General features: G+C 45.0%; 1 protein-coding gene across 1 annotated transcript; it reads left to right on the top strand.

Moving 5' to 3' along the window:
• The first annotated feature begins 5,865 nt into the window (after nt 1-5,865).
• Nucleotides 5,866-9,414, top strand: LOC123258278 (keratin, type I cytoskeletal 9-like). The gene is made up of 2 exons (XM_044718148.1): nt 5,866-5,931; nt 8,815-9,414. The coding sequence occupies exons 1-2, from the start codon at nt 5,866-5,868 to the stop codon at nt 9,412-9,414; spliced, it is 666 nt and encodes a 221-aa protein (XP_044574083.1).
• Nucleotides 9,415-11,615: the final 2,201 nt, after the last annotated feature.

The following is an 11,615-nucleotide window of genomic DNA, read 5'->3' as shown; positions in this document are numbered from 1 at the left end:
GATATATTCGGAAGCCAGAGATATAAGCGGCTGCATAGTAGTCGGCTGAGCAGGCTGAAGATTATTCGCCACAGTTACATCACTAAAAGAGGATTCCTTACGCTTTGAAGACTCATTTAGTAGTTGAAGACTACTAAACCGCGGTTCAACTCCTTGAATTCACTTTTAGTATGCCTAATGAACGATCTCATTTCGTCCTGAACAGCACAACAACCTTTACAGCAAAAGTGGAGACCAGACCTACGTGAAATAGCATCCGAAATTTTTCCGAATTTTTTCCGAATCCGAATCAAATCAACGTCATTGTACTACCGGAAATAATGCCCAATCAACCATCCCACCGTATTCAAGCACCAAGAAATATCTCACCTCAGTTGCGCTTAGCCGATCCTGAATTTACGCAGCCCCAGAATATTGATCTGTTGTTGGGCGCCAAAATCATCTCCCAGCTTATGAGGCCACAACAGGCATATTTGGGAGAAGGACAGCCACTACTAAAAAATAGCGCTTTTGGACGGAATCAGCTCCTAATATCAAGGCAGATCAAGTCGTTGGTAATACGACGGCTTGGACACCGGAAGCTAACGAGCCACGACAAAGTTTGATTGCGTGCATCGGCAAGAAGCAAATAGTAAAATCCGGAAGATTACATAGTTCCCCACTCATTGCAAATCAAAAAGGACAGCCGCAGACGGACCCCGGACCACAAGCCCAAGGTTGTTAATTCACAACTGAAGAGCACAGAGTGGAAGGGCCAGTAACCAAGGAAATTCAAGGAGTAGAAGCCACCTCCTATCTGGCATGAGTAACATGAATCTCCAAAAGGGAACAAGTTCAAGAGAGGAACAAGAGTCCTGTATGCGCACTGATCAACCAGAAAAAAGGTATAGTACTTCACGGAATGCCCAAGGAGAATGGTTACGAGGGCGCACAACAAGGCGAAGGAGACAACAGGTCGGATAGAATTATCGTTGGTATCTTATCAATGTTAGAGATCTCACCCACATGATTCAAAATTTTTTGGTATTAACATTAGATTTTTTAGTAATTTGTTTTAAGATCCACAATATTTTCTAGCGCAAGGGTACACATCGGTTCACTAAGACGGTCCAACAACAACGCACAGCCGTATTGGATTGAGTCCCTCAATGGGTGGGGGGAGAATGTTGGCACCTAGTGCCAAGACCTACTACCCTATATGCACACATCATCCTATATGCATGCATCAGCATGCTGCTGTATACAGACCCACTAGCCTATTAGCAATAAGCACAAAACAATATCCAACCTAATAACCCAGCACTAGTAGACGGCGCCAGAAGCAGAAATCAGCATTATCAGCGGGAAGAATGACCGACTGACCGAAGCAAGCAAAAACCAGCTAGCTAAGCCGAAATGCATGTACAAGCAGTACATGAAAAAACAATCTGAGTTAGCAGACTCAGAGGTGGGTGACCCTGGCTTTAACATTAGTTTTAGCACGTCCATAACATTGACCTTCCTTAGATTTAAGTTTGTATAATTTAGCATCTTATATAAGAATTGTTCTTCTGAAATAAAGATAGTTGCGAGATCAGAGTCAATCGTGTCGTTACTCAGTGTTGAAACTACGGCACTTAAAATTGACCTATTTCATGTGAACATGTGGAAAACGATTCACAAAGTAGGACTCAAAGTAGGAAAAGCTATCTACTTCGCGTGGCTCCAGTGTAAACGGACCACAAGTAGAATCCGCGCCGATAAGGAATCAGCCGAACCACCATACCACCGGTACTTGAGGAAAACCACCCCAGGACTTCAAGAACATCAACTCCAGCCTGATCACAGCAAGCGTCTGGTCAACCCGAGCAGTTCTTGCCGAATCCAAGAAAATTTAGTCAGACTATTTACGTTCTTTGACTAAAACTCCGGGACCTACCGTTACTCCCGCGAGTTCAAGTTTGACGTAGTTGCCGCTTCACGCTCTACGGACGAACAAATGGACAATTGAAAATGAAAATTAAAATTGAAAAAAGAAATTGAAAGTTCAATTTGAAAATTGAAAATTGAAATTGGATTTTTAAATTGAAATTGAAAATTTAATTTAAAAATTAATATTGAAAATTTAATTGAAAATTAAAATTGAAAATTTAATTGAAAATTAAAATTGAAAATTAAAATTGAAAATTGAAATTCAAAGTTTTAATTAAAAATTTAAAATTGAAATTGAAAAAAAATGATATTGAAAATTTAAACTGACTGAGAGGCAACTAAGATTGACAAAGAAAATTAAAGATACATATGAAGTACAATTTCAAAATCATATGTCGCATTTTTTTAAATAAAAGATAATAAGAGAGAGAGAGAGAGAGAGAGGGAGGAGAAATGGTTATATCCTATCACTCTACGAAGGAGAGGAAGACGGAGATCCAAAATCGTTAGTATCGTAGCTTTATACGATATCTTAAATAACATAGCAAAGTGAAAGGAATGCCCAATTAACTTCTTTATTGACTGGAATCTCTGTTACACATTTTTACGAGCCACCTGTCCTAGGAAACAGGACACCTAGCCTAACTTTCCAGTGCTGCTTGTCTGTTTGGCAAAATGGAGTCCTTTGCTCCCATTGCGGGCAAAAAAGCAATCGCTGTTCACAAGCACAACAGCGCCGCAAATTGGCAGGATATCACGCAAAAATGTCAAAGAAGCAGAGATAGGCACTTAACATGGACCCTTGATGGACACGTCTGGATGAGATAGTTGCGCGTTGGTGGAAAATGTAAAAAAAGATTCCATCCGGTTGAAATGAATTTTTTTGTTGATTTTCCTTTGGGACGAGCAGGCAAGTGGCCTTAAGCTGGAAAGTGAAAAGAATGCGATAGTGTGCTCGATTTCGGACTCACATTCACTTGAAACTGTTTGAGCAATAATTACGCAAGAAAAATTGAGAAATAGGAAGTTCAGTAGCTTAGATAGAACTCGATTGAACAGACAATGAATAATGTCTTCTCACCTTTCTAACAGCTGTCCAAAAACAACCATACTAATTGCAATCATCACGAAATAGATAATATTTTATTCAAATAACGACTAGACACCTGAATACATGGATCCCAAAAGCGCAATCAAACTAGAAACCGCAAAAATCCAAGTCTTCTTAAAGTTCAGGCTTAAAACCCACAGTCCGAAGGCATTGTAAACAACATAAACAGAGCTTAAATAATTACATGCACCATTCTTAAGTTTCTACGTGGCCTCAAAAATTCAGCCAAAGACTCCCAATGGAATGGATTTCCAAGGAACGAACTGCTTCTAAGGCTGAGTCGCGAAAATAAGATAGCAACCTCTGCAGCTATTCCACCTTACTTATAAGAGGATTGCAGCCCATGATTGTTCGTGTAGTAAATTCGTATAGCTTACCTTTATCTGTCGAATGTAATTCTGTCGATAATGAAAATTGTGTAATGCAAATTGTTGATAGTTCAATAGCACAAAAGTCAAAAATAAATTTAAAAGCTCCGAAAAAGTCTGGTTGTTAACCTAAGTCTACAAAACCTCTAAGCCTACCTTTTCGTTGTTGCATTGGCAATAACTATGAAGGCAATGGTTATGTCTTGTAATGAACCGAAGATCCCATAGCAGGACCCTCCTCACTGAGGAGAAGAAGATCCCTGAGTCCCCAGGGATCCTCCTCTCAAATAAATAGCCCGGACATCTAGCGAGGATCCGCACCGCATGCGCTTGGGTTGCCGCCTCTGCCGGACTAAGGTGTCACTTCTCCCGTGCCGGGAGTCAGCCTGGCTGGGGGCCCGGTATACAAATTCTGCCCACCCCCTGCCCTGACCCCCTTTTCAAAGAATCCTTACAATCATTTTTATATATATAGAGAAGAGATATGTTACATTTATATTGATTCAGTTTATGCCATGGCAGCTGCCTGACCCGACATGTATAAATAGATTACCGAGCAAATCGGGACCGAGTCTTCTAGGGAAGCTGGAAGAGTTGAATGGAAGACCCACCGTGGGTAAGTCTGACATTCAAGCGGGAAAGTTTCCTTGGAGGAATTAGGAGTATAGGCTAAAGGACCCCCCCGTGGGTAAGTCCGACAGTCTCAAGTGCGGTATTTAGAGCGAGTGCGAAGGACCTGCGAGTCAGTAGCCAAAGGACCCTCTGTGTAAGTCCAGCGGCGGTACGCGAGTCAATCAAGCAATAGAAGTCAGGAGCAAGTGGGAACAGGAACAAGGATCCGCGGCGGAACCGAAGCCCAAGGGTAAATCGAGTCGGGTTAGGTTATTCCCGGACACGACAGGTATCCTGGCGATAGCAACGGATCGGCATGTCGTACGCCTTGTCGGTTCCTGATCAATAAGTCCAGGTGTGATCCTGTAACGCGAGGGATAGCCAGCTCGGGAACTCAAGCCTGATCCAGGCGCTGAGCGTTTGCACAGCGTAAGACCTGGAGGTAAAGGAGTCTCGACTCCAAAACCTCTGGCCTGCCATAGATCCTGCGGGGTATGTAGGCCCTTCGTGCCCTGATCCGGCCGCTAAGCAGCGAAAAGCATATCCTGCCCGGCGTATACCTGGGAGGTGAGCCGATCGGTTTGTTAACACGGATTAGGTGCCGGAAACAGCGAAAGGGCATCCACGGTGAGCCAAAGATACCAAAGGTCCACGGCACCCGCAACGGAAGAACAGCAACAGAAGCAGCGACGACGAGGGATCAGCAGCGACGACGAGCGAGCAGCGGCAGAAGAAGACAACAGCAACAACACAGGCCCCGCAACCCAGGGCCCGTGAGTCCAAACGAAGGGAACCGTGAGCCGTTTTGGCGCCAGGCACCAAGACCACACAACCTGCCGAGCGCAAGCTTTGGGAGGGCGTGTATATTGGCACCAACCCGGAGCGGGGATCGGGGATCGACGGGAGGACGAGCGGTCGGACGGCTGAGCCAAGCGACCGGTGAGATTCACCATTTTTGTAAATTTAGCATAATAAAGGGAATTTGTTTTAAACGATGCATACCGTGTTATTTCTAGGCTCCGGCAATCACGTCGAATCTATAAATTCGGTGGAACGTACCCCCAAGCTCTGTGAGCTAGTCGCGACATTTGTTGCGAACAAAACATTAGCAAAAACAGTTCGTTACACCTGGCGCCCAAACTACGTGATTGCTTTAGAGTCTAGGAGTAACACAGCTTCAAGATGGGGAATAAAAATTGGATTTACGCGCTTCGCAAAGAGGAGTTGTGCGAAGTGCGCAGAGAGCTCGGTCTCCCAGCGGATGGAACCGTTGAGATCATGAGGGCCTTTGTTGCAAGGTGGGTCGACGAGACGAAGGACGATAAAGTGATGGTGGTCGCGCGTGGATTCGAGGAAAAATACGCGCAGAGGTTCAAGCCGAGGCAGAGAGAGGTGAGCGATCGGAAAAGCTCATTCAAAGTCTGGCAGTGCCAGAAATGAAGAGCATTAGGAGCATGGAGCCACAAGTGCGGAAGCCACTCCCGGTACAGGTGGACTATGCGAAAGTGGCGAAACAAGTCCGAGAGTGGTCGTTCCGATTCGACGGAACAGGAGATCCTCTCGAGTTCGTGGACCGTGTAGCATGGTCTGCCAAAACATACGGGATGGATATAAACACAATCCCGCGGGCAATGCCAGAATAACTCTGGCCAGAAAGGGTAGTTTGAAAAACTGGCAGACCAGGTTCGGCAGCGGAAACAGCAACGAGGAGAGCCGTTTAAAGAATACATGGTGGACCTTCAGACGCTAATGAAGCCTTTAGGAAAGTCCACAAAGGAGGTCATTGAAAGGCTAGTGGAGAACTGCATGCCGCGCATGAAAATGTTCATGAGGCCATACGCATGCGCATCGCTCGAGGAGGTGATGGGTCTGGCCGAGAAATTCGAGGAGCTCGCCTTGGAAGAAGAGGTTTTTAACAGGCAAGCCAGGGTTAACAGGGCAGGGTTAAGGGCAGAGATGGCAGCCGCAGGAGCAACGCCAAATGCCACTGCAACAGCATCCGAGCCAGCAATGGACAGGCGCAAGGCAACAGCAGCCGAGTCAACGATGGGCAACAAGCCAAAGCCAAAGGCAGCCGAACTTGCAGTGGGCAGCGACGCCTAGACAGGGACAGATAGAAAACCCAGCACAGGCATGCAACAGGTGCGGAGGCATGGGCCATAGGGCCAGTGGGTGCTGGTACCCCAGAATTTTGTTCTGCAGGATGTGCGGCGCAATAGGGGTGAGAAGCACAGAGTGCTGCCAAAGAGCGGGAAACGTGCAGCGGTCTCAGCCGTAGAGAGGAAGGCAGAGATCGCAAGGTGCTGCCTCTCAGAATTAGTTGGAGGATTAACAGGAGAAGATCAGCAGTTGGCGGCAGTCATCAAGGTCGGAGGTGCAGAAGTGAGGGCCATGATAGACACCGGGGCAACAGCTAGCTTCATTTCAAAAGAGCTAGCAGAGAACCCGGGAATCGCCGGAGAACGGAAAGCAACAAGGAGACGAGGAAAGTTGGCTAACGGGAGCCACACCGAGACTCAAATGTACTCCTAACAACTGTAAGCTTTGGCAACAAGACAAAGGAGTTGAATATGTTAGTGTTGCCAAGCATGGGAGATAGCGCAGTGCTTGGATGGGATTTCCTCGCAGAATTCGGCACTATAATAAACTGCGCAGGCCACCAAGTCACGATCCCGAAAAGAGAAAGATGGAGCGGATGCTTGGAGGATAGGCTGTCATAACTGGACCCTCGGAAGAATGCGAGAGCGAGCGGGACAAAAAGTTCATCGAAGAAGAGCTGGCGGCGTTCACAAACCAGGTTGATCAAACATAACCCAGCATAAAATCACGATGAAAGACGACATCCCAATAAAACAAAGATATAACCCAAAAAACCCCAAAATACAGGGGGAAATCAATGAAAAAGTGGAAGAGCTGCTGGAGAAGGGATGCATCCAGGCGTTCAATAGCGCCTCTGCTCACCCATTGTCATGGTGAGGAAAAAGACGGGTCAGTGGAGGATGTGCGTGGACTTTCGGCAGATCAACGCAAAATCAGTAAAAGCTGCGTACCCTATGCCAAGGATAAACTTTATATTGGAGCAATTGAGTGGAGGCAAAATTTTTCAGCAGCCTCGACCTGAAGGATGGCCATTGGCAAATCCCACTGGAGGAAGAGGTCTGTACCAGTGGAAGGTGATGCCATTCAGATTACACTCGGCCTCGGCAACATTTCAAAGGGCTTTAGACCAGGTCATTGGCCCGGACATGGCTCCGCACGCATTTGCGTATCAAGATGACATTATCGTGATCGGGCGCACGAAGGAGGAGCATATGGCAAATTTGAAGGAAGTGTTCCGAAGACTGAAGGCGGCAAACTTAATAATAAACACAGATAACTGCCATTTCTTCAGGGAAGAGCTGTTGTACCTGGGCCACCGGATAACAAGTGAAGGGGTTGGTATGGATCCGGGAAAAGTCGCAGCGATTAAGGAATTGGAACCCCCGACAAACGTGAAAGGGGTATGGCAATTCATCGGGATGGCGTCGTGGTATCGGCGATTCGTCCCTGATTTCGAGGGGATCGCAAGGCCGTTGAACGATCTCCTACGAAAGGGAACAAAGTGGGAGTGGACGGCAAGACACCAAGAGGCGTTTGAGAAGGTAAAGTCGCGATTAGCAGAGAATCCAGTGCTAGCATACCCCGATTTCAAGAAGAAGTTTGTGCTTCAAACAGACGCAAGCGACGGCGTGGGTGCAGTACTGACGCAGGACACGGATGAGGGTGAGCGAGTGGTCGCTTACGCCAGCCGAACGCTAATAGGCGCGGAGAAGAATTACTCGGCATCGGAGAAAGAGTGCCTGGCAATAATATGGGCCATTCGGCAGATGAGACCATACCTGGAGGGGTACCAGTTCGACGTGATCACGGATCACATGGCGCTGAAATGGTTGCAGAATATAGAAAGCCCACACTTGGAAGCAGCTCGGAGTTCGCCATCAGTTTACAGCACCATACACGCCGCAGGAAACCCCTACGGAAAGGGCAAACAGGACGGTGAAGACGATGATCGCCCAGTTAGCAGGCAAGGACTAAAGAACATGGGACGAGCACTGGCCAGAATTAATGCTGGCGGTGAACTCGAGCGTATCAGATTCCAAGGGATACTCACCATGCTTCATCACCCAAGGAAGAGAGCCAAGAATGCCGAATGCGATATTCGACAAAGGGGCATTGGGGACAGGAGAAGCACAAGCCACCCCCTCAGAAAATGCGACAAAATTACAGGAAGTGTTCGAGCTGGTGCGGAGAAACACGGAGCGCATGGCGCAGGAGCAAGCTCGGCACTACAATCTGAGGAGGCGGGAGTGGAGCCCGAAGATCGGCGACACGGTGTGGGCAAAGGAGCACCATTTGTCCAAAGCGGCCGAAGGTTTCGCGGCGAAACTAACGTTAAGATACGACGGGCCATACATAGTGACGAATTTCATTTCGCCGGTGATCGCCGTGCTACGTCACGGGAGCACGAAGAAAGAGAAGAGAGCCCACGTAAGTGAGCTAAAAGCCCAGGTTGAGGAATCGGCACCGCCGGCGTAGGGCAGAAGAAAAAGGTGAACACAACACACAAAAAAAAAGGGGGAAGGAAACGGCCGAAAGCCAAACAAACGGAGAAAGGAATAGACCTCCAGGCAGCGAACTATAAAAAGGCAGCGGTGGACCCCGGCCGGCCTTCTTTTATTTAACCGAACAAAACAACAATGGACACGACGTCATCGCACGCTTCGCCAGTAGTCTCCTCCGACGAAAGCGACCTCGAGATACTGGACTTGCCAGGATGGGACGTCCGGCGGCTCCAGGCCCAAGGAGGGTCCTCCGGGTGATGGCCCAGGGGGCCAACGGAGTGAGGGCGATCCCGGTGGGCAAAGCAAGGACGGAGGAGGAGGACCACCGGCCCAGCTTGGAGCTGCTGTCGAGGCAAAGGAGACGGAGGAGGAGACAGGAGAGAAGGGAGGCGGACCCAACACTGGCGCTGGCAAGGGCCAGAGGAAGGTTGGCCGAGGAGATGGCCAAAGAAGCGGTCCATCGATGGGAGGCGGAGGCAGCTCCGCAATGCTCCGAAAAGCGGAGTCCATGGGTGTGGCCGGCCCCAACGGAGAGGCCGAGGTTGGAGAGGAAGTTTCCTGCCCGGAGAAGAGGCCACCTGGCCGGTGCTCAAAAGAGCGGAGTCGGCAGGAGACGGAGGAGCGGTGCCCGAGCACAACTGGCCGCCAGAGCTGCGACAGAAAGTGGAGGAAGAGGCCAGGAGGAGGAGAAAGAAGACGGGCCGGTGGAGCGTGGTCTGGCAGGTGGGGCAGGAGAGTTTTCGGGTGCGCGGAGGACAGAGCGGAATACGCGTCACCCGAAAACTGTAGCACAAACAGGAAAAATTTATAATAAAGAATTACAAAATAATTACAAAACAATTACAAAAGCAAAAAAATAAGGGTATGGGGAGGTAAACAAAAAAAAAAGGAACACTGGAAAAAAAATCAAAAAAAATGTAAAAAAAAATATATTGAAAAAAAATATCACAAAAAAAAAAAAAAATATTTAAAAATGAAAAAAAAAATATATAAAAAAAAATATATATATTAGAAAAATGAAAATATGAAAAATATGCATGGAAAAAAAAATATTAAAAAAAAATATAAAAAAACAAGAAAGGAAAGCTAACTTCGGGCGGAGCCGAAGTTGATGTACCCTTGCAGTTCAGTCGCAGTCCGGTAGGTGGCGCCACCCATCTTATTTTATTAGATATATAGCGGATCGTTTATAGTCGGCCGATCCTTATGAAAATTGGCAAATCAGATTGTTTTCCCCAAAATAGAATTTGTACCAAATCCCATCTTTCTAACTTAAAAAACACCAAAGTTATGGCATTTCCGATCAATCAGTTAAATGGCAGCTATAGGATATAGTCGACCGATCCCGGCCGTTCCGACTTATATACTGCCTGCAAACGAAAGAAGGATGTGTGCAAAGTTTCAACTCGATAGAGACTATTTTGCGTAGAAACAGACAGACGGACAGACGGACATGTTCATATCGACTCAGGAGGTGATCCTGATCAAGAATATATATACTTTATAGGGTCGGAGATGCCTCCTTCACTGCGTTGCACACTTTTCACCAAAATTATAATACCCTCTGCAAGGGTATAAAAATATATATAAATAACGAGATAACATAACATATATTCTTTTGTAACTTTAATTCAACTTATAATCTTTATTGTGTTTTTGGGTTTTTGCCATGTAAACTTTATTCTTTGAAAGTCAAATTCAGAGTGATTTGATATTCTCTTGCTCGCGGCTGCGCTGCCTACAAAAGCTCGGAAGCGATCAGTCGCGGCTATATTCATATACATATATATTTCTATGCTCGTATATAAGGCTGGTAGCGGCCCGAGCGTAAGGGTGTAAGTATGCATGGCTCATTTGTATGCGTTGTCAACTCATGGGAATTTGCTGACCAATGCACTTCCCAGGAGTGAGGCTTTAAGGCATATGTATATAACTGGCTATTTGGCCGGGGCATTATGTTTATATAACAACACTGTAGCACAATATTGTATTGCTAAAGTGGATGCTTCCTATAATGACCTTGCACACTTTATCTCCCTCCTTTTTTTAAAATAACGTAATAAAATGGAGTTATTTTGAATTAACTTATTATCTATTGATTATATATATTTAGTGTAGAGTTTAGAGATTTTCTTAATATGTTTTAATTAAATTTTAGTAATATATGATTAATTTATATTTTATGATTAAAATCTACAATTTTAGAAAAATTTAAACAAAAAAAATTATGTTTTAATTTTGTTTGCATTATTGTCATATGTAAAATTTCTCAGAAAAAATAGTTATCTTATTGATTTATTGGTGGCCACCATAGAATTATGAATAGAATTTCTTTAATCTATCTTTATGAACTGTTTGATTTTTATTCTTTACGTTTGATATTGTTATGTTATCTCGTTCTCCTATACTTTCTACCTTATAGGGTCCTGTATACTTAAAGTCTAATTTATGCCCTACTTCGTTTTTTAATAAAACTTTATCTCCTATTTCTAATTTTAAATCATTTGATCTTTTATCATAGGTTTCCTTTTGTTTTTGCTTATTTTGTTCAATCATCATTCTCGCTCTTTTATTAGCGTTTCGAGTCTGAATTTTGATTCTTTTGCAAAGTTTTCTACGTCATACAGTGGCGTAATATATTCACTGCTATTGAATTTAATGTTTAAGGTTGGGGTTTTACTAAACACTAGTTCATATGGACAGTATCCATGTACAACAGAGGGTGTTGTATTGAAACAATATGTAAAGTATATAAGCCAAACATCCCAGTCTGTTTTATCTGACAAAACGTATGATCTAACGTATTCGTTAAATATTCTATGGTGTCTTTCTATTGTCGCCAATGTTTGTTGATGATTTGCATATGATGTTATATTATTAATTTTGAGATATTTGCATAAATCATTAATAATTGAATTCTTATATTCAGTTCCCATGTCCGTAATGAACGTCTTCATTGGACCGTACTTTAGAATAAAAGATTCGAATATGGCTTTCGCTACTGTTTTTGCA

Source organism: Drosophila ananassae (genome assembly GCF_017639315.1).
Source record: "Drosophila ananassae strain 14024-0371.13 chromosome Y unlocalized genomic scaffold, ASM1763931v2 tig00000255, whole genome shotgun sequence".
Lineage (NCBI taxonomy): Eukaryota > Metazoa > Arthropoda > Insecta > Diptera > Drosophilidae > Drosophila > Drosophila ananassae.
Note: the sequence above shows the minus strand (reverse complement) of the source record. Positions and strands in the feature narration are given on the sequence as shown.

Excerpts from the sequence above, each read along its gene's own strand:
- LOC123258278 (XM_044718148.1), top strand. The coding sequence starts at position 5,866 with ATGGGTCTGGCCGAGAAATTCGAGGAGCTCGCCTTGGAAGAAGAGGTT. Across the intron at positions 5,932-8,814 it reads TTTTTAACAGGCAAGCCAGG|GATGGGACGTCCGGCGGCTC; the intron begins GTTAACAGGGCA and ends TGGACTTGCCAG.